General features: G+C 47.9%; 1 protein-coding gene across 1 annotated transcript in view; it reads left to right on the top strand.

The window, feature by feature from the left end:
* BTBD11 (BTB domain containing 11) overlaps positions 1-23,233 on the top strand; it is a 305,437-nt gene that overhangs the window by 214,317 nt on the left and 67,887 nt on the right. Inside the window, 1 exon segment of the mRNA XM_034643682.1 lies at positions 13,909-13,945. Coding sequence (XP_034499573.1) covers positions 13,909-13,945 — 37 coding nt within the window.

Consider the following 23,233-nt stretch of genomic DNA (forward strand, 5'->3'; position numbering starts at 1 on the left):
AATGGCCTCCCCACGGGATTGTCCAACCAAGGCACCAGTTCTAGAGGCTTCCTTCCCATTCCAGCTTCAGACTGCTGAGACTCTTCTGAGGTCTTACTTATGTGGAGCTGAAGTCAGCTCCCGGCAGCTACCATGGCTACTCCTTCTTTTGGTCCTTGGGGCTTCTAGAATCAGTCCAATTCCTAATTCAGATGTAACCTTTCACTGTTTCAAAACAGCTGTAATTTACTGAGCACCTTCTGTATGTCAGGCAAGTCTGCAGAGCCGGTATTACCCCATCTCCAGATGGGAACTGGGGGCTCATGTGACTTGCTGGGATTTGGCCACTGACCCAGTTAACTGGCAGCACCAGGATAAAAACTCAAAGCTGTCTGACTCCAGAGCCCTGCGCTCTTGGAAATAGCTATCAATTAAACTTGGCAAACGTTTACTTAGCACCTATTACTATGAAAATCCCTGTTGTTAATATCACAGGGGGAAACCTAAAGTAAATAAGCATGGTTAATAATTTCCAGGGCTCCCCATTCTAGTGATTAGGACAGTGGAGTCAACACCCGAGCATTGTGATAATGTGTACTTGGCTTTGGCTTGCAGGGTGGCTATTTCAGAAGAAAATGACTTACATTTCATCCATTGCATGGCCCTGGTTCCTGCTGGTAGCACTCAGGGGAGCCCCCCCCACCCCCTCCTCTGAGTCCATGCCTGGGAAAGAAGGCTGTATCCCAGGAAGATACAACAGGGGGATAGACTTAGAAAGGTGGAAGGTATAAACCAGTATGTATAATCAGATTTGAGGAAAACGAAGCTTCAACTTGGACACAACCCAGTGGTGAGCAGAAAGGAATACAGCAAGACTGAGAAGCTGGAAGCAGGATAAGAACAGGTGTAAGGAACAGATGAGAAAAACCATGAGAAGAGCGCCTGTGCACTGAGCATGTGTGCGGGGGCTCCCCCTCTAGGCAGTTTGAGGTATTGCTACAGTTTGGGCTGGAGGGCTTAAAGGAAATGGACAGGACCCTGACAAAGTGAGGGTTTTGTGAGCAGACTTAGCTTCCCAGTTGTGTTTTCCTTACCCTGATGTTTAAACTGGTAACAACTTAAGACTACATGTGTTAGGTCCCTGATGCACGTGAAGATGCCTGAATGTATATCTTCCCCATGATTGTGCTTCCACACCTGTGTTACCTGTTGTGCTCTCTGTGGCCCTGCGAGGAAGGACCAGTGGGCATTATCCTCACAGTCCAGGTGAGAGAGGGATCTAAGGGTTTGGTGACACCTTTGCCTCATCCCCTCGCCGCCGTACACGCAGCTTCCATTCAGAACCAGCGCCCACACCCCAGCCAAATCCAGACATCCTCACCGGCTTGCCAGCCCACATGCCTCCACCTCCAAGAAGTGCTGTTCCTGACCTGGCTGGGTCTCCCTTTCCCAGCCCAGGCTCATCCCTGGATGAGGTTTGCTTTGGTCCTTTGTTTGGAAATTTCTCTGCCTGCCTTGGGGCTGGCCCTAGAACTCACTACCTTCACCTGCTGATTTGGAGAGAGAAGCCGCAGGACCTCTCCCAAGGGGACTGGACAGGTTGTGGTAGGCGAGGTGCACATACACCCAGTCTTTTTGCCGCCTAGCAGGTGAGCGGCCCTGGATATTCTGCGAGTGCAGGTGGAGAGGCTCACACTGGAGTGCTGCCCTGTTCAAGGAGTCCTTTCCTAGGCAGTACCAGAGTCCAGCCTGCGAAATAGCCCTTTGGCATTTCCTTTTATTAAAATCAAAAACTCCCTTTCTGGTTTCTGTCATCTCTCACTTCCACAAAACATAAAATTGGTAACATTTAGTTAGAGAAGTAAATTGCACATAGGTTTTCTTCTCATGCATGTGGAGATCCCATAAATCTGCTAAAGGGCCACATAGCTGTTTTATATGGGCACCAAAACTGCCTCTTTTTTTTTTTTTTTACCCTAGTCTCGTCTTCAATTTTTAAGGCTCTCCAGGCAGTTCTCTTTTCCTTCCTTCCTTTCTCCATGTTCCTTTTCTCTTCTTACTGGGAAATTCTATCCCATTTCCATCCCCTATCTTTTCAAAGGACCTCCCCATTCTACATGGTGACACTCTCTTTTTTACTTTATCATTCCAGTTATCCTGGGGGCTTTGGTATACTCTGAGATAGATGATGCTTATCTAATAATCATTTATAACTAATCTACCTCTGAAAAGGATTTCAGCTGGATTCACAACATGAGTTAGACATAACAGAACCACAAAACAAGGATAGCAACACCAAAAAATAGGCCATTAACACTAAAGAAGAGCACTGTACCAGAAAATCTCTCCTGAGGTTTATTACAGCAATTAAGTGCAAAATTGAGCCCTGAGTTTCCTGGCCTCCAAGGCAAAAAAGAAAAGATGCATTATAAAGCTCTCATCATCTAATTTAAACACGCACACAACATAATCTTTACCAAAAAACTGTTCACAGGAGGATCATTTCTGAATTTAGCAAGTTCTATCCAGGGTTAATCCTCTTAGATCTTTCTGGTGAGCTGAGTCACCTGGAGAGTTTTTAAAAACAATCTAGGGGCGCTTGGTTGGCTCAGTCGGTTAAGTGTCCAACTCTTGGTTTCGGCTCAGGTCGTGATCTCAGGGTCGTCAGATCAGCCCCAAGTCAGGTGGAATCTGCTTCAGATTTCCCCTCCCTCCCCCTCTGCCCGTCCCTTTTCTGTCTTGCTTGCACGCTGGTGAGCACACAGGCATGCATGCATGCACTCTCTTTCTCAAATAAATAAATAAAATTTTAAAATAAAACCAATCTATAACATGGTCTAGGGGTTACATCTAGGGAAATTAGTGACTATGCTCAGGTCAGGGTCTTTTCGAGTCACATGGCCACACCTGTAAACAATAGCATTCGCTATATAAAATGCCCCCCACCCTGCCCCAGAAGGCAAGTATGAAATCATGATCTTTTCTTATTTAGTCCCGCAGATCTTAGAGTTCATTCGGCCTAGCTTCCTCACTTCCCAGATGAGGTACTGAAGCTTCTCAAGGTTCAGTGACTTAGTCAATGTCACGCTGTTCTTCCGAGATCCCATATAATGATTAAGCCTGTGGACTTCGGGTTCTGGCCGATTTGAGATCAAATTCCAGCTCCAGCCCCAAAGCTTCAGGATTCTATATCCCATCTAAATATGCTATATAAGTTCCTTAAACTCTGACGTTGCTAAGCCTGTGTTTGCTCACCTATAAATAGGGATGGTAATAATGATTACCTTCCAAAGTTGTTTTTATAATTAAATGCAGTAATACACATCTAAGCTTTCTGCACAGAGCCTGGAACATTGTAAGCACCCAAGAAATGGTGGGTGCTATAAAATCCTGATCATGATGATGATGATGATGGATCATGGTAATAGGAAAACTGGATCAAAACTTAGGTTTCCTAATATCTACAGTACATAGCCCTCTTTCCACTACCCCATCCTACCAGGATTCCTCTCTGAAATTATACGGACCTGAAGGACATCCCTTAGAACAGCCCTACCCAACAGGGCAGCTACTAGCCACGCATGGCTACTTTAAGTTAAATTAATTAAAATTGAATATAATTAGAATTTTAGCTGCTCGGTCACACCAGCTGCATTCCAAGTGTTCAGTAGCCGTGTATGGTTGGTGGCTATTGTATTGGACAGGAGAGATACAGGATGTTTGCATCACAGCAGAAGGGTCTTCTAGAAGCTGCCTTCATGGCTTTCCCCTGCCCCCTCTCCACTTCCTAATGTCAGTATTTTTGTTATTTACGTATTTATTTCAAAATATTATGCTACTGGGGCTCTGGGTGGCTCAGTCGGTTAAGCATACGACTCTCGATCTCAGCTCAGGTCTTGATCTCGGGGTCGTGAGTTCAGGTCCCATGTTGGACTCCATGCTGAATGTGGAGTCTACTTAAAATATATATATATTATGCTGTTATTCTAAGCTAGAAGAAAAGGTTCTTCGGTCTCTTAAGTCCACTGGTGAGTACACTTGAGCCCACAGAGCCTCAAGGATAGACAGGTCACACAGCTGGTCAGTAGCAGCGTGTTCCAAAACACGCTTCTGACTCCGTGAGTCTAGGTGTCGTTCCAGGAGGCCTGGGAAATCAGCTGTCTTAAGTCTGTGTTTCCATAGGGTTCCAATTGATCAGAGCTGGTGTATGAATTTAATCTGTCTTGTCATACTGCCAAATGCAGGGTAATGTGAGTTCAAAGGGTTTATTACAAGAGAACAAGAATATCATTTTCTCAAAGCCACATCCCAGTGGTGCGGATGCCGAGGACGGCATCGGGAGAAACTCCTAGACCATGCTCGGTCTCGCCTTTTTAGCCCCTTTTTTGGTAAGGAAGAGAGAGATGGTGCTTTAAGATTGATCTGTTAGTGGAATATTATTCAGCCATGAGAAAAAATAAAGACAATCCTGCCATTTACAACAACATGGATGGACCTTGAGGGCATTATACTAAGTGAAATAAGTCAGACAGAGAGATAAATACTGTATGATCTCACATACATGTGGAATCTAGAACAGCTGAGCTGATAAAAACAGAGTAGAATGGTGGTTGCCAGGGGCTGGGGGATGGGGGAAAGGGGGAGAGGCTAGCTAGTCGAACCTCAGCTGGAAGATGAGTAAGTTCTGCGGATCTAATAATGTGCAACATAGTGACTCTAGTTAACCATACTCTCGTACATACTTGAAGGTCAGTAAGACAGTAGATCTCAAATGTTCTCACCACANTGGGGGAAAGGGGGAGAGGCTAGCTAGTCGAACCTCAGCTGGAAGATGAGTAAGTTCTGGAGATCTAATAATGTGCAACATAGTGACTCTAGTTAACCATACTGTTGTACATACTTGAAGGTCAGTAAGACAGTAGATCTCAAATGTTCTCACCACAGGAAAGAAAGGGGACTATTTTGTGAGGCAATGGGTGTGTGAAGTAATCCTACCCTAGCCATCATTTTGCAGTCTCTAAGTGTGTCAGATAATCATGCCATACACCTCACATTTATACAATGTTACATGTCAGTAACATCTCAACAAAGCTGGGGGAAAATAGCTAAAATAAAATAAGATTGACTTGCTAATTTTAAATGTATCATGTTTCCTTGCAAGAGAACTTCTGCAAGGATCAAGACTTCCGGATGTGTTTCTGACTTCAGGAGCATCTGTGTTGTTATTTTTGTTGGTTGGGTTAATTATGATGAGCTCAAAGCCATTTTCAGTATATGTTCACAAAGTTGGTAAATCAACTCGACCTCCTATGACATAGTTTACACCTTTAAATGAGCAAGCGATTCATAGTAACACATATTTTAATACATGTAGCTTCGAGGAACAAATACAGTCTCAAGTTTCCAAGTTCCCAGTCTGTAGAGAATATCTATTAAAAGGAAAGGTTTTTGCCTCTTTTTGGTAAAGGGAAAAGAAACTCAAATCCATGGTGACACAATAATGGAAAAATACAGATTTAGCTCAAACATTATGGGAAGTGATATTATGTCAGTTAGAATTAGATTTGGCTCTGAGTGATAGAAAACCCAAACAGCAGGTGTTTAAACCAGATAGAAGTTTATTTCTCATATAAACAAAGTCTGGAAGTAAGAATCCAGGAGAGGTATGGCCACTGAAGCAACTGTCAGAAATCCAAGTCCTTCTGCTCTGTCATTGTCGACATGTGGCTTCCACCTCCTTGTCCAATGTGGCTGCTTTAACACCAGCCATCATGTCTACATTTTTGCCAGCAGAATGGAGGAAAACCAGAGAAAGTTGGGCTTCCTCCTTTTAGGGACCTTCCTAGAAGTCTCACAAGAAACTCACGCATGTATCATTGTAAGAACCAGTCTCCTAGCTGCAACAGAGGCTGAAAAGTGTGTGCTAGGCGGTCATGAGCCCAGCTCACAATTGAGGGTTTTATTACTAAGGAAGAAGAGGAAAACGCATATAGAGGGACACCCAGTCATCTCTGCCAGAGTGTAAAAGTATTCTCCATTAACTTTCTGAACAGTTACAGTGAACCTTTTGTTTTGCATTTTCAGAGGTGTTTTTGTCAATCCTTTTTTTTTTTTTTAAGATATTTATTTAGAAAGAGAGAGTGTGTGAGCAGGGTGGTGGGGGGGGCGGGGGGACAGAGGACCAGAGGGAAAAGGAGAGGGAGAATCTCAAGCAGACTCCCTGCTGAGCGCAGAGCCTGGTCCCAGGACTCTGTGATCACGACCTGAGCCAAAATCAAGAGATGGATGCTTAACCCATGGCACCACCCGGGCGCTCCGTGAATCCATTCTTGACGTTTCTTTTCAAATGGTTTTCTGACTTCCTCACTGAGGAAAAATTAAAGTATTAGGAGTTTATACGTTCATTCCAGAAGTGACAAGGCCCTATATGGTGTTTCCCCCGTCTCTCTCCAGTGTTATCCTATCAGTCTGCCTCCACCACTGTGCTCTCTCCTCCACCTCAGCCCCAGCGCCATCAAGCTGAATTCCCCCAAAGCGCTATGCCCTCCCTGCCTCTGGGCCTTTGCACGTGCTCTGTGTTCTGCCTGGGAATGATAAAATACATGGCTACTAGCCCTGGCTCTGGGTCTCACTGCCTACATATATTTCCCAATAGTGCTCCTTATAACTGTGTACCCTTAGGCAAGTTATCTAACCTCTCTGTGCTTCTGTTTCACTACTATAGAATGAAAATAAGAATTGTCATTACTTTATGGTTCTTGTCATTATCAGATGAGCCAATAAAAGACAAATGCTCAATTGCAGCTGTCTTTGTTGAGCATTTACTATGTGCTAAGCATCTTACAGAGATTCTCTTAATCTTCACAACAATCCCATGTGGTGGCCTATTTCTCCCATTTTACATACAAGGAAACTGAGGCACAGAGAAGTTAAGCAACTTGCCCAGGCCCCACAGCTAGCAAGTCATGGGCTCAGATGTAGGGCCTTCTGTCGTTGGAGTGAGTGCCCTTCCCCCCACACCAGCACCACACCAGCAGCGGGTTTCCTTTGCAAGGCTGTATGCTGCCTTTTGTAGACTTTTATGGTAATCCTTTTGGAAGCAGGGGCAGGCCAGGTGAGCCGTGCAGACCCATCCCCGGCCTCTGCCTCTCCGCCTGCACCAGCCCAGGCCCTGCCCTTGAGGCTGTGCGGCCCTTGCCACTTCTCAAATGTTGGTCTTTTGTGCCCAGGCTGCTAGGAAGGTTCTGTGGCAGCCTCAAACAGAGCCTGCGGCTTCCCCACTTCTGAAGCCCCGGCTTCCCTCCCAGGGCCATTTATATCCCAGGCCGCCATCATCATTCCACCCACTTGAGATCAGGTTCCCACCACAGAGCTCTGTGCCCCTAAGCCAGGCTGGTTCTGGTGCAGCCAGCAGCCCAGAGAGGAGAGGGACAGGCTGGTCTGTTGCCCCTGCGTGGTGTGCAAGGAAGGACCTCAGGGCCGCGAAGCATCCTGCGGCTCGGAGCCAGAATTCTCTAGCCCTGAGGGGCTCGGCTTTTGTGGGCATCAGAAACCCTGCAGGGAATGAACGAGGTGCAGATGCCCAGGGTAGTTGTCTCCGTAATCGTCCCCAAAGATACCAAGTCCTAAACTCTGCAACCTATAGTTTACGAAGAAAAAGGGTCTTCGCAGGTGTGATTTTAGCTAAGGGTCCTAATGTGGGGAGATAATCCTGGATTGTCTGGGTGGGCCCTAAGTCCAATCACACATGTCCTTAGAGGAGAGAGAGAGATGTGACACACAGCTCCGAGGACTAGGTGATGTGAAGACAGAGGCAGAGATGGACAGGTGGAACCGCCAAGGAATGTTGGCAAGCACCAGAAGCTGGAAGAGGTGGGCAGTGAGCTCCCCCCTAGATCCTCCGGAAGGAGCCCGGTCCTGCTGCCACCTTGATCTTGAACTTCTGGCCTCCAGCATTGTGAGAGAATGCACTTCTGTGGTCTAAGCCACCAAGTTTGTGGTACGTTGTGACAGCAACCCCGGGAAACTGCTACACCCAGCAGGCAGGGGGAATGCAGGAATATGCGTTTGAACCAGTTCCCTGGGTGATTCTGAGGCCCCAGCACCACCAAAGTGAAGAACTAGACTGACTATGTAGTCGGAAACTCTGGGAGAGCTGAGACTTCTTGCTCTCCATCGTTTCTGCTCCTATCCTGCTCAGACTGTGGGGGACGGGAGCACGTGGGATGCTCGATGCAGGTGGGAACATGCAGAGGAGTGGGGGGCTGAGTTATGGGGCAGGCAGATAAGTGATAGAGCCTCGTCCCCAGGGGAGCAGAGGGGGGCAGGTGGAGGAGGAACCTTCCTCTCCAGGATGGGAGGGGGGGTGAAGGTGGGGCGAGGGTGCAGGGAGGAAACTGTTGTTACCCGTATATCATATTTTCTCTGCCTGAACCTGCTTGTACCTCAACCCTCCACTTACAGCCCTCCAACCCCCTCTTTCGCCTGCTCCAGCACCCCTTGGCCCTTGCCCCATTTTGGGGAATTTATATAATCACCCATTCGTGGGGCTGACTTAGACACTCAAAGGACTTGCCCTGTTGGTACAAAATGGCTTATTCTGTCCTAGAAGCATTGAGCCTACACATAGGGCCTCTGTTTCACTGTCCCCAAATGGTGTGTCTGCACACTCAGGATGTTGGGAAGTGGTCCTCCATTTGACCCAGCCCCCAGGCCTCCTCCCCGCCCTGGCGATGGTGTGCAATGGGCCCGATCAGCACAGGAGGAGGAGGCTGTCGGGCTGATATCACAGCGCAAGTCTCAAGGCCATGAGCCTGCAGAACCGCTGGTGTTCACAGCTCGAAGGCCTCCAGATGATTGGAAGAGTATCTGCTTTACTCAGAGTCCACTGATCTAAATGTCAGTCTCATCTTAAAACACACCTTCCCAGCAACATCCAGACGAGTGTTTGACCACCTGTCTGGGTACTGTGGCCTAGCCAAGTGGACATATAAAATCAACCATCACAAGGTGTATTTCTTTTTACGTATTTACATTCCAGAATGATGATAAACACCATCCCAAATACCGAATACCTATTAGACAACAGAGTGGGTGCTTGGGTCAGAACACACCCCCCGAGGCTGAAAGCTTCTGTTTGGCAAAATCGCTGGGAGACTAAAGGAGAATCCAGGCGGGAGGCAGAAGCCGCCTCTCAGGATAAACGCTGAAATCACCAATGGCTGCTGTCCCCACCTCCCTTGAGGCTTGGGTCCAAGTGAGCTCCTCCTCCCCTTCCGTTGTCTCCCGGGCCTCTGCACCCTCTTGCAACTCTCTCACTTCTGGACTCACTTTCTCTTCTTTAAACATAAGAGAATTCACGCTCCCTGGCTTCTGGCTTGAGTCATAATACCTCCCTGGGGCCTGGTTACTCAGACTGTGGTCCATACACGGCCTGGAAGCTTGTTACAAAAGCCGACTCGTAGGCCCTGCCCCAGATCCGCTGAACCAAAACCCACATTGTAACAAGATCCCAGGCGATTCCTGTGCACATTCGTGTTCAAGAAGCACTGACCTCGGGCACACCCCGTGGCTTCTCTCACCCCAGGCCCTTCTGCAGGAACCCCCACCCCGGGCAGTCTGACCGTACTCTGCACAGTAGGGCTCTCACTATAGTAAACAAGCCACCGATGACCTCTGCATCCCCTCAGCTCTGGCGCCCACAAATATAGTGAGATTATGGCGAATATTGCTATGGAAACCAGCCTTGGATACTGTCTACTATCAATTTTGCTGCTTTTCCTTCACTCCCTGTATCTCTGGAATTATGAGCTTCCTAAACCACAGTCGAACATCTAAATTCCTCTCCAGCCTGAGACTTCACAAATAACAGAGATGTGAAGTCAAGGCCAGACAATTGATAAAGAAAAGGCATAGCATCTCAGAGGTTTGCTTTGATTCAAAAAGAGAAGGCAGGAGTGGTGTTCTGTGTAGCCAGGCTTTTCCTCCACCAGCAGAGAGAACACTTGTGATGCTGAGAACCACGCCAGTGATGCTGACGAGCATAGCTACCACCTGTGGGACAGGGGCAGGTGCCAGGCTACGTACACCATCCCGTTCAATTCGGGCAATAACCCTCTGTATTCTGTATTCGTTTCCCGTGGCTGCTGTAAAAAAAAAAAAAAAAAGTTGCCACCAATGTGAAGACTTAAAACAACACAAATGTATCTTCTTACATTTCAGGAGTCCAGAATTAGGAAATCAGTTCCACTGGGCTAAAGGGAAGGTATCAGCAGGGCCGGTGGTTCCTTCTGGGGGCTCCAGGGGAGAATCCCCTTGCCCTTTTTAGCTCCTGGAGGCACCTGCATCCTTCAGCTCATGGCTCCTTTCCCGCATTCGTCCAGCTACTTCCGTCTGTTCTCACGTCTCCTATTCCCTCCATGGACCTTCCTGCCTCCCTCTGCTGAGGACCCTTGTGATTGCATTTAGGACCCACCCGGATAATCCAGGAATCTTCCCCTCCCAAGATCTTAACTGAATTACATCAGAGTAGTCTCTTTTGCCATCAACATTCAGAGGTTCCAGGGAATAAGACTTGATGTCTTTGGCGGCCATTTTCAGCCCACCACAGTGACCCCTCCTCACTTATGTCCTGACCACCCCACCTGCCCTGGAGGGCCAGAATAGGACATGATGCACATGAAAGCCCTTGGTGAGCTGCAAAGGATTTTTTTGCCTCAGGACCTTTGCACAGTCTGTTATTGATGCCTGGAACATCCATCTCTCTACACACGCATTCACATATGGCCAATTCCTTCACATCTTTGAGGTTTTGTTACCTTCTCAGGGAGGCCTTTCCACCAACCTACCTCAACCCTGTTTATTCTCTATCCCAGCACCCTGACACTGATCACTGTTTGTAATGGTTTTATTACTTATTAGTTTATGTGTTCCTTATCTGTGTCCCCGTTAGACTGTTAGTTCTGTGAGAATAAGGACTTGACAAGTCCTGTCCTCTACTCTGTCTCCAGCTCCTGGAAGTGCGCCTCCAACATGGGTGCTCCCTAAAGGACTGTTAGATGAATGAGTGATGTTGACAGATGACACTTCATCAGTTACACACCCGTGGCCAGGTTTGGGGTTTTTCTTGAGGTACTAGCTCTGGGTGTGCCTGTGGCTCAGTATTCCCCAGATGCAACCAGGACCTCGCTATGGGAGGGTCCTATTTTCTAATCTCTCCAGAGCTTTCTGTCCCCATCCCTAAGACTTTCATGTACATCTTCCCATCTTTAGGGCTTCTTCCTAAGCCCCCAGGAGGCCAGCTATGTCAATATCCTCAAAGAATTTTAGAGGAGGAAGGAACTAAATAGACCCAGGGTTGGCCAACTATGACCCGTTGTGATTTTGTGAATGAAGTTTTCTTGGAGCACAGCAAGGTTCTTTCACGTACATGTTGTCTGGGCTGCTTCCCCACTATCATGGCAGAGTTCAGTGGTTGAGACGGAGACTGGATGGCCCGCGAAACCTCACATATTTACTATCCGGCCCTTTACAGAAAAGGTTTGCTACCCAAACAGACCATCCGACCCACGCCCGTCCACTTACAGACCATGAGCCTACACGTTTGCAGAGCAGAGCCAGAGTCCCACTGTGAGGTCGCGGCAGATTCAGGATTGGAATCCAGCTCTGCAGAAGCCCAAACAGACCAGGCTTCTCCCATGTACTGTAGCACCCCTCCTTAGCACCCAGCCCCTCCCCAGCCACACTCCCTTTCACTTCTGAGTGGTCACTCGCCATGCAACAGCTTTCTCTTCACTGTTTCCGGAAGGCCCTCCCCGTGTATCTCCCCCTTGAATCTGGGCCCAACAACCTTCCTGAGCTGACTTGCTCTCTTGACTCTGCAAGGAGCCCACTGAGGCTTTGCTCTTCCCTTCTGGAATCCCTGGTCCTAACCCCGCAGACCTCCTGTTTGAACACCGCAGCAAAGATTTCGATGGCCGCTGTCCTGATGGAGTGGACCGCGTCCCCCTCTCTGTTCACCTCAGGCCCCCCAGGTGGGGTTCTCAAGCCCAGCTTGCTCCGGAATCCCCAGATGAGCTTATTTAGAATGCATATGCCCAGGCCCCACCCCAGACTTGTTGGACCAAAACTCTGGGGGTGACTCGAGACCTTGGGAATTTTCACATACACACCCCCCCCCATAATTCTGGCATTGAGCACAGTCTAAGAACCACTTCACGAAGCCATGGGCTTCCCAAGTGTCCTCTCGGTGTTAGTCACTGAGGACAACTTCAGAACAAACTTCAGAACAGTAGCCAGTGGAACATTGTCCCATTTAAAAATACATAAGGAGAATGCAATCTTTCTCCTTCAGCTTTCTCCACCCTCTCCTTAACTCAAGGCCCTAGAATTCTTTCCCATCTCCAACGCCTCCAAAAGAAACATCACAAATAACACTTTCTCCCCGCCTCTGAGTAGACGAGATAAGAAGATTTTTAAATGAGTTGCTGGCAAATAATTCATGAGCTTATAAACTATGGAAGTCAGGGTGATGAAGAGAAGGTGACATTCAAAGGAGACCGGGTACACAGAAAATTCCAGAGGAGGCTGGAATCCTGGGGTTCAAGGTTTCTCATTCTGGTGCTCGCCAGCTGTCTTGGTACAGGTGTGATCCTGAAGGCAGCAGGGCCTCCTCCTCTCCTCCTCAGTCTTCCTCAGGAGCTGGCGGCGTGCCCTGGGCCTCAGCACCTCACAGAAAAGGCAGCAACCGAAGGGCAGTGTGGGGAAGAGGCACAGCCCCCCAGGGACTGGGAGTTGGGGGCTGTGCTTCGGGGGCACTGAACTAAGGAAAGACAGGGTGGGGTGGCAGGTGCCACCTCTGAGGAAGAGAATTCCCCCAGAGGAAGGTTCTCTGAGCGCTTGGGTCTGGTTTCTACGGTGATGGAGACGTGGTGGCAAAAATAAATCTTGCTCACCTGAGATAGTAGAATCCAATTCAATTTCAAGTCAGTGTGTGTTTATTGAGTGCCTGATTCGGTTTAGGTGATGGAGAGAATGAGAGAATGAGGGCGACAGCCCAGGCAGCAGGCTGACTTGGCCAGTGGGAGACTGCCCCACAGGTCCGTGGGGCCAGAAACTCGATTGCATGCATTTCACCCAGTAGGAAATTGGTGAATCTTTGTCTTGTGAACAAATATTTATTAAGTGCCTACACCCTGCCAGGGCTGTCCTGGGGCTGGGGCTGGATCAGTGAACCCAGCAGATCCAGGTCCCTGCCCCAGTGGACTGTACATTCTACTGGGGCATCGGCAAGGCCAGTGGGGTGGGGTCGCCATGGGAGGGGTCCTCATAGGTTGGGTCATCAGGAGAAACGTTTAGGGTAAGGTAGGATTTGCACTGTGGTTTGAAGGTTAAGTGGGGTGTGGATTTTTAAAGGGTTGGAGGCCTTACAGACGGAACTGAGCTGTGTGGCCAGCAATGAAAATGGAGCTCCAGTAAAGGTCCATGACCAGATCAGCTGGCTCTGCTGGGGTAACAGGTGCATGCTGGGAAGTTAGACAAGAGAATATCAGTATCACATGGACTTATGGCACACAAGCTATGTACTCATACATCTTGGATCTGACTCCCACCTCTCGTACTTGCTAACCTTGTGATCCAGGGCATGCTGCTTAACCTCAGGAAACTTCATTCTCCTGATCTACAAAATAGGCATAATCATAACTAGCTCGTACGTTGGTCCCAACCATTTGGATGAGATCATGAGTGGGATTAATTGAGAAGAATGTAAATGGCTTATTTAGCTGTTGAATATTAACACTGGAGAAACAGCTCACTCTCCAGGCAAACCAGAACTCACCACTAAAAACTTGGTGGGGAGTTCGTGATGCCTGCATACTTGAGGGGTTTGGTGCCTGGTCAACCTTCCCTTTACCTCTGTCCACCCCACAGCAGCCATGCTGGACCGAATGGCGGCACTGGGGTCAAGGTGAGGCAGGGGAGGTGCCTTGAACACATTCGCACGGACTGGCCTCCTTCAGTTTTGCACCCTAGGCACCCCACTTGCCTCACCCCGGCAGGGCCTCTGCTGAATCCAGGAAACCTTGTTGGTCGACACAGTGCATTTCTCAAAGTGTGTTCCTTGGTCTACTTAAATCAGTATCATAGGGGCCGCTTCTTAAAATTATATTCAGGGACCTGACAGAGTCAGCATCTCTGGAGATAAGGTCAGGGGATCTGCATTTTCCGCANGACACAGTGCATTTCTCAAAGTGTGTTCCTTGGTCTACTTAAATCAGTATCATAGGGGCCGCTTCTTAAAATCATATTCAGGGACCTGACACAGTCAGCATCTCTGGAGATAAGGTCAGGGGATCTGCATTTTCCGCGCACACACAAGTGATTCCCAGGCCTTCTACCCATACAGTACTTAGCAACAGAAGTTCTGTGAGTGGCCCCAGCCCAGCAGCAGCAGCACGGCCCAGGAACTCATGAGAAATGCAGATTCTTGTCCACCTCCCCAATCTGAAGCAGACACTGTGGGGTGGGGCTCAGGAATCTGTATTTTAACAAGCCCTCCAGATAATTCTGATTCACATTAAATTCACATGGGGGGTTTTCAAAACGACCAATATCCAGCCCCATCCTAGATGAATTAAATCAGAATCCCTTCAAAAGCTCCCCCACAATCCAGTAAACCTCCTGGGAGGGCAGAGTTTATAATGGTTACTGGAAGAAACAGGAAGTTGGCACAAATGTATGGCATTACAAAGTATATAGTTCAGCCCCGGGCATGGTCTCATCAGTTAACTCTTGCAACAGGCTGCCCCCTGCTGTGGTCTCATTAGGTGAGGAACCTAAGGCCCCCAGAGTTTCAGGGGGTGGCACGCACCCCCCCCAGGATCCCCTCCCCAACTGGAGCAGTTTTGCTGGCCTTGACTGGGCATCCGCCTGGCCAGGCTGTCAGGGAAGACTGCCTGTCCACTTGGCTCTTTGCACCTTTGCCAGGTGCTAAAAAAGCCTGGGGACAGTGCAGTGCCCAGGCAGAGCTGGGGCTGGGAGAGCTCCACAAAGGGAGCATGGGGAGACAGGAAGGGAGAGTTGGAGGACACCTTAGGGTTGGGCCCAGAATAGGGAGCCCCAAGGACTCATCACCCCAGGCTTTTTTTTGGGTTTTCTACCAAGGCCAGCCCCTGTGCTTGGTGCTTTAAGTGAGCCACCTCCTGTGTGTTCACATGATCTCTGAGGGAGATAACACTCGCAGGATCGTCACATGGTATCCCTGCTTTGCAGATGAGGAAACTGAGGCCCAAAGACTCTGGAGAGCCTGCTGCCGGGTCACCGGTGGGGTCACCGGTGGGGTCACCCGTGCNCAGGTAGGGCCGGGCCGGGGCGCCACGACCAAGGGGCGCCCCTCCCCGGAGGAGCGGGCCCGCCGGCCGCGAGCAGGGCTCCGGGGTGAGCGCCGCCACCCGCCAGCCCGAGCCCCGCCCCGCGCTTGGCGCCCTGAGGACCGTGCGGGCTGCGCAGGTTGAAGTGACAGACCCGGGCTGGACAAGCCGCGGGTCCCTGGGCTTGCAGGGAGCGGGGAGGACAGGAGCAAGCAAGGCTGTGTGGGAATGCTCCCGTTCTTCGATGACCAGATAACCGTGTGCTTCTCTCTATTCACATTCTTTCTACTCTCATTCCGCTCCTCTCCCTCCCTCCTTCCCTGCGTCCGCAAGAAAGAAATGCCCGTCTTGCTGTAGTTTCTGACAACACCTTGCAGGGTGCAGTTGCTGGCTGGCTAAGAGCACATCTGCTTTGTCGCATACATGGGGATGTCGTGGCTGTCTATTTCCTAGGTCTGTATCCCCTGTCTCTCCTCCTTCAGGCTGGGAATTCTTCTCGGGCCATTCAGGGACCCCATGCATGGGGGACTCATTTTTACCCAAAGCAAAAGAATTACAATGACTCCCTCAGCTGAGTCAAAACCTGGGTCTAAATGCAGAAAGCAGCAAGCTCGGGGCTGTGTGTGCGCTGTCTTAACCCGTGCTGTCTTTCAGGTGGTCGTGGTCACCACTTCCTTTCCTTTTTCCCCAGCTTTGTGGAGAGGTAATTGACATATCACACTGTGGCCGTTTGAGGTGTACAAGGTGTTGATTTGCTACATTTAAGTATTGCACAGTAATTACCACCACTGCATTAGCTCACACCTCCATCCTATCACACAGTGACCATTTCTTTTTGGTGGGCAGAACATTTAAGACCCCCTCTCTTAGCCACTTGGGTGTATAGGATACAGTATTTTTAGCTATAATCACCATGCTCTACATGAGATCCCCAGAACTTGTTCATCTTATAACAGGAAGTGTGTACCCTTGAACCAGCATCTCTCCATTTCCCCCACCCCTCTGCCCCTGGCCACCACCATTCTACTCTCTTTCTCTGAGCTCGATTTAGAGTCCACATATAACTGGGAGCACACGGTACTTGTCTCTGTCTGTCTGCTTTATTTAACTTAACATGATGCCCTCAAGGTCCATCCAAGCTGTTGCAGATGGTAGGGTTTCCTTCTTTCTCATGGCTGAATAATATTCCATTATGTACGTATGTATTTTTTCACATCTTCTTTATCTGTTCATCCACTGACAGACTCTTAGGTTACTTCCATAGCTAACTATCGTGACTAATGCTGCAGTTGAACATGGGGGTGCAGATGTGTCTTTGAAATCCTGTTTTTGTTTCCTTTGGAGATAAACCCAGAAGTTGGATTACTGGGTCATAAGGTAGTTCTGTTTTTAAATTTTTGAGGAACTTTCATACTGTTTTCTATGGTAGAATGGTGGGGGTACCAATATACCTTTCCACCAACAGTGTACAAGGGCTCCCTTTTCTCCACATCCTCGCCAACACTTATTTCTTTTTTTTTTAATGTTATGTTAGTCACCATACAGTCCATCATTAGTTTTTGATGTAGTGTTCCATGATTCTTTGTTTGCGTTAACACCCAGTGCTCCATGCCATATGTGCCCTCCTTAATACCCATCACTGAGCTAGCCCATCCCCCCACCCCGCTCCCCTTTAAAACCCTCAGTTTGTTTCCTGGAGTCCATAGTCTCTCATGGTTTGTCTCCCTCTCTGTTCCCCCGCTTCATTTTTCCCTTCCTTCTCCTAATGTCCTCCCTGCTATTCGTTATGTTCCACAAATAAGTGAAACTATATGATAATTGTCTTTTCTCTGCTTGGCTTATTTCACTTAGCATAATCTCCTCCAGTTCCATCCATGTCGATGCAAATGTTGGGTAATCATCCTGTCTGATGGCTGAGTAATATTCCATTGTATATATGGACCACATCTTCTTAATCCATTCGTCTGTTGAAGGGCATCTCGGCTCCTTCCACAGTTTGGCTATTGTGGACATTGCTGCTGTGAACATTGGGGTGCATGTGTCCCTTCTTTTCAGTACATCTTGTTATTTCTTAGCTTTTTGAGGAGAGCCATCCTAATAGGTGTGATGATAGCTCATTGTGGTTTTGATTTGCATTTCTCAGCATCTGGAGTTTTGGGGGGGTCATTCAGTTTGTGAAGTCTGAGTCCCATGAGTGTCCGTGTCCCTGGGTGTAGTGCTTCTGAGCTGTTCGGGGGTCTGTATCCCTGGGTGTGAGATCTTTGAATTGCTGGGAAGTCTGCGTCACAGTGTCTGTGGGCTTTTGGCAGGGCTGTGTTCCCATTTCGAGCTGTCTGGCTACTTGAGGGTCTGCGTCCCAGGTTTGAAGTCTCCCAGCTGTTTGTTGGGGTCCATGCAGGGTTGGAAGACCCTAGGTTCCTTGTGGGTTCTGAATCCTGGATTTGTGGTCTCTGAACTCAGAGTACAAGCCCTCTGAGCTGTTCAAAGGGTCTGTATCAACGTGTGAGATCTATTGGCTTGTCGAAGTCTTCGTTCTTGGGCACCCTGAACCAGCTGGCTCTTTCCCAGCGTGTGAGGTCTCTGACTGTTTGGGAGTTCGTACTCTTGCTGCCTGGTGTACAAGGTAGTTTCGGGTATGTGTCCAAAATAGGTCTGTCCGCAGGTCTCTGCTCTGTTTCTGTAGCTATCTTCAGATTGTGAGGTTCTGGAAGTATCTGGGGTGTCCGTATCCAAAGTATCCCATTCTGAACTCTTGGGTATCTGTGTTCAGTGGCGTGAATCCCTTGAGCCATTTGTGGATCTCCGTTTACAAGCTGTGTGGGCATCTCTGTCTAGACTATGAGAGCTCAGGGACGTCTGGGTGTCTGTGTCCAAGGCGTGCGTTGTCTGAGCAGTCGCAGGGTCCTCATCGCAGAGTCTGAGGTCTCCAAGTTTGTTAAATGTTGAATGTCCATCTGCTATTGGGGATTTGTGCTGACGAGTGAGGTTTCTGAACTTTTTTGGTGATCTGTGTTTCAAGGTCTGCGTCTAAAATATGTACAGAATTCATACAACTCAATAACAAAAACCCAAACAATCTGATCATAAAATGCACAGAGGGTCTGAATAGACATTTCCCCAAAGAAGACACGCAGATGGCCAACAAGCATATGAAGAGATGTTCAACATCTCTCATCATCAAGAAAGTGCGAGTCAAAACCCCAATGAGAGATCACCTCACACCTGTCAGAATGACTGTTACCAAAAGAACAAGAACCAACAAGTGTTGGCGAGGATGTGGAGAAAGGGTAACGCTCATGCACTGTTGGTGGGAATGCAAACTGGTGCAGCCACTGTGGAAAATAGTATGGAGCTTCCTCAAAAACTTAAAAATAGAGTTACCGTAGGATCCAGCAACTCCATCTGAAGAACACAAGAACACTAGTTGGAAAAGATACGTGCACTCCTATGTTTATTGCACATTGTTTACAATGGCTAAGATATGGAAACACCCTGTGTCTATCAATGGATGAATGAATAAAGAAGATGTGGTGTGTGTGCGTGTGTGTGTGTGTGTGCATGTGTGTGTGTGTGTGTGTGTGTATAGTGGAATATTACTTAGCCATAAGAACCAATGAAATCTTGCCATTTACAGCAACATGGATGGACCTTGAGGGTATCATGCTAAGTGAAATAAGTCAGACAGAGAAAGACAAATACCACATGATTTCACTTATATATGAAATCTAAAAAAAAACAAAACAACAACAAAAACCCAGACTCATAGATACAAAGAACAGATTGGTGGTTGCCAGAGGAGAGGGAAAATGGGGCAATGGGCAAAATGGGTGAAGGGGATTAAGGAGTACAGACTTCTAGTTATAAACTAAGTTAGTCATGAGGATAGGGAATATATTCAATAATACTTATTAACTTGTAAGGTGACCGATGGTAACTGGACTTCTGGTGGTGACCATCTCACAGTGTATACAGACGTCAGATCACTGTATTGGGAACATCTAAAACTAATATAGTACTATACATCAGTTATGCCTCAATAAATAAAAATAAATTTTTAAGACACCTTAGGACAAACGTCTTCAAAGATTGAAGGGGATCCCCCACGCTAAACATACTCAAGGTACTTGTGACTCAGACTTGGAAACCCACACCCTGAGTGAGCTCAGAGACCTCACACCTTGAATACAGAATCCCAGATACCATAGATGCAAACTTGGAACGTAGACCCTCAAAGAATTTGGAGACTTCACACCCTGAACACACACTATGAAAGACTTCCAACTCCTACATAATCACCATTTTTTTTTAATCATCATTTTCAAATCCCCACTGTGCACCCGATGAGGAACTGCCCTTCCTCTGAAATTCATCCTGCCCAAACATGTGACTGGGCTGCAGAGATTTCCACCCTTCCAGGATCTGATTAGGGTCTGCAAGGAAAGGGAGGGTTTGCAGCATAAAACAGAGCCCCCTGAAGACCCAGAGGCCTAGGAACACGCGGGGGACGGATCTAAGTTATCATTGCTGGCCTTTATTGAATGCTTACTGTATGCTGGGCTACTTGAAGTGCTTTACACAGGTCAATTAATATCTAATCTTTCCCAAACCTTACGAAGGGGATGCTGTTATTATGCCCACTTTATAGATAAGGAAACCAAGGCACAGATAGGTTAAGTAACATGCCCAAGGTCAGCCAGGATATGGATTCAGGTGGCCCAGACCTCCAGGCCCACAGTCCTAACCGCTTTCTGTCTAGGCTGTCGAGGCAGTTTCTACCTGCAGTGTCCTCCTTTATACCTTGCCACCTGGAATAACAGCATGTCTTGGGGAGAGGCTAAGGAGCAGCTGTTTAGTGAGCACCTACTGTATGCCAGTTGTCAATTACAACAGCAGATTTACATTCATTGCTTGTTTCCTTTAATCCCTGAGGCCACCTCCTGAGATGGGTATCATCTTCCCATTTTACAGGTTAGGAAGCTTTTGGGGGACAGTTTATAGATGAAGGTACCAGGGATGAGGTCCTTGTGGCTCATACCCACAAGACTCCCCTGCCCCCCGTTTCCCGGGAGGGGCACCTTACCTGCAGGCTCTCTCCCACCACCTCGTCCGCTGTCCCTGGCTCGAATCTGAGCTGTCCTTGAGGCTCCAGCTCTTCTCTTTGGAACAGTCCTGAGTCTGCTGGGTGGCAGGGAAAGTAAGATGTTTCCTTAAATGTGGTTACCCAAGTACTCCTTCTTGTTTATCATGTTCTCAAGAGACTCCATAGCTGAAAGGTTGGGGGATTGGGCTCCAGAGTCCCATTGTCTAGATCCAAATCCCACCGCCATGATTAATTAGCTGTGCATCTTTGGACAAGCTAGTTACCCTCTCTGGACCTTTGTTTCTCCACCCGTAACATGGCCACTATGAAAGCAGCCCCCCTCAGAGGTTGGTGCAGGCACAAAGCGGGGCCAAGTACGTGAGACACCCGCATAGACAAGGCCTGAAGGGAAGAAATTGCTCACGACATGGTCGTTATTAGCATTGCCCCACGCCTCTACTGTCCCTGGAGATAACAATGGAGACTCATACCTATGTATTGCTTTATAATTCCTTTTTTAAAGATTATATTTATTTATTCGAGAGAGAGAGAGAGAGCAAGCATTGGGGGGAGGGGGAAGTGCGAAGGGAGAGGGAGAAGCAGGGAGCCTGATGCTGGACTTAATCCCAGGACTCCAGGATCATGACCGGAGCTGAAGGCAGACACTTAACCCACTGAGCCACGCAGGTGCCCATATTAGTTTATAACTCTTAAAGGCTTCCAACATTTTCTCATGTGAACCTCAAGACAGATACTGTTGTTATCCAAGAAAGTAATGCTGTCCCATTTTACAGAGGAAGAAATGAAGGCCCAGCAAGATTAGGTAACTCTCCCAGCATCACACAGATACTAAGTGACAGGGTTAGGAGCCAGATATGAAACCCAGACTCCCAGAAATACAACCAATTTTTCTGGTTCCTAACCCTAAACCGAGACTCAGCCCTCTTCGAGATGTTTCTTTTCCAGCCCTCTTCAAGGATGCTAACAACCCTCTTCCAGATGCTTCTTGTCCTTGTTGCAATTCGATAGACTGAGCATAAGCGTCCAGGGGCCACTGTGCCTCTCCGTGCCTCTCGTCCAGCACGGAGCCCTTACTGGCATCCAGGACATGAGCGTGACGCCCCAGCAGGCCAGAATGCACACACCGAGAGCAGGGAGACAAAGGAAGTCAGTTCTATTCAATCTCCAGGCTATTTTTAGTCCTTTGGCTCTTAATTCTTGACTCATTTATCTCCAGAATCATAATTGGTGTGTAGAAGATATACTCACTGATTGTCCCAGCTAACTGTTCATCAAGTTTGGAAATCGTTTTTGAAGAGAAAAAGAAAATACAGTATTTCATTAGCTTTCCTAAATGGTAAGTGTAAGACTCAGAAATTCCATTAACTAGGGGCGCCTGGGTGGCACAGCGGATAGGCGTCTGCCTTCGGCTCAGGGCGTGATCCCGGCGTTATGGGATCGGGCCCCACATCGGGCTCCTCTGCTATGAGCCTGCTTCTTCCTCTCCCACTCCCCCTGCTTGTGTTCCCTCTCTCGCTGGCTGTCTCTATCTCTGTCGAATAAATAAATAAAATCTTTAAAAAAAAATTCCATTAACTAGACTAAATTTAGTATATGACGGATGCACCAGTTTAAAAAAAAAAAAAGACTTTTTTTCAGTCTAGGCAACATACAGACACATCTATGTGTATATTTTCCCACCTCATTTCATGTGACCTGAAGCAGGAATTCCTGTCTCCAATCTGCAGGAAGTTGTGCTCATTCAGATAGCCAACAAATAGGTATTGGACACCTACTCTGTGCCTGGCACTCAATCTTCATGGCGTGCAGTCCCCAACAATTGTGCAAGGCAGGCTTAATTATCCCATTTTACAGATAGGAAGGCTGAGGCTCACTGAGACTGTGGAACTTGTCTGAGGTCACACAGCTACTGTGAGGCAGGTGAGTTCTAGAATGGAGGACTTGGCGAGTGGAGGTAACAACACAGTTTCCTTGTCGCCCTCCCCTCGCCCATCCTAGACATTCTTCCTAGGTGCCAGGTAGCCTCCTGGTTTGAGCCTGGCAGAGCGGAGCTCGCCTCTCTCAATAATCAGCCCTAGAAAGGGTCAGGTCCTTGGATGTTCTAACAAATTTGGGAACTTGGGATCTTGGTGTTGGCGGCTAGAATGTTGTGACTATTAGCACATGTAATTACCTACCAGCTGGCCGAGGTGTCCTGTTGGGAGGCAGCCTGGATACCAGCTGGGACAGAGCAAGCAGAGTCAAGGATTCTCAGGTCTGATGCTAGTGCAGCCATTGATTTTCAGAGTGACCTTGGCCAAATGCAGCCAGAGCCCTTCTTTTGTCTTTATTCAGCTATGGTAAAGCCTCACCATGGTGACCGGGTTTATTCAAAAGGAACACTATTTGATGTGACTGTAGTTTGTAAGCTGATGGGGTGACCCATTTAGTCTTCCTTAATTAAAGTATCAGATTATCTAAACCTGGGACATTCTGCCTTTTCTTTCTTTTCTTTTTCCTCTCCTTTGGGAGGTGGGGGAGGGGGAGCAGATAGAATAAGAGAAAGAACAAATAATACATCTTGGCAGGGTTTGTGCATTTTCTTATTAATAATTGGCCTTGAAACATTTTAGAAATACAAAGACTAAATACTGTTTATTTCCCTATTTTTGTAAGAGGCGATTTTTCTGCTCCAGAGTGCGGCTGTATTAAAATGATGATAAGGCGCGTTCTCAAATCCTAACTTAGCTGACAAACAGCACCTACAAACAGGTTTTGGGGGTTGTTAGAACCACGAGCTCACTCC

The sequence above is a fragment of the Ailuropoda melanoleuca genome, chromosome 15, assembly GCF_002007445.2.
Source record: "Ailuropoda melanoleuca isolate Jingjing chromosome 15, ASM200744v2, whole genome shotgun sequence".
In the NCBI taxonomy this organism is placed as follows: Eukaryota; Metazoa; Chordata; class Mammalia; order Carnivora; family Ursidae; genus Ailuropoda; species Ailuropoda melanoleuca.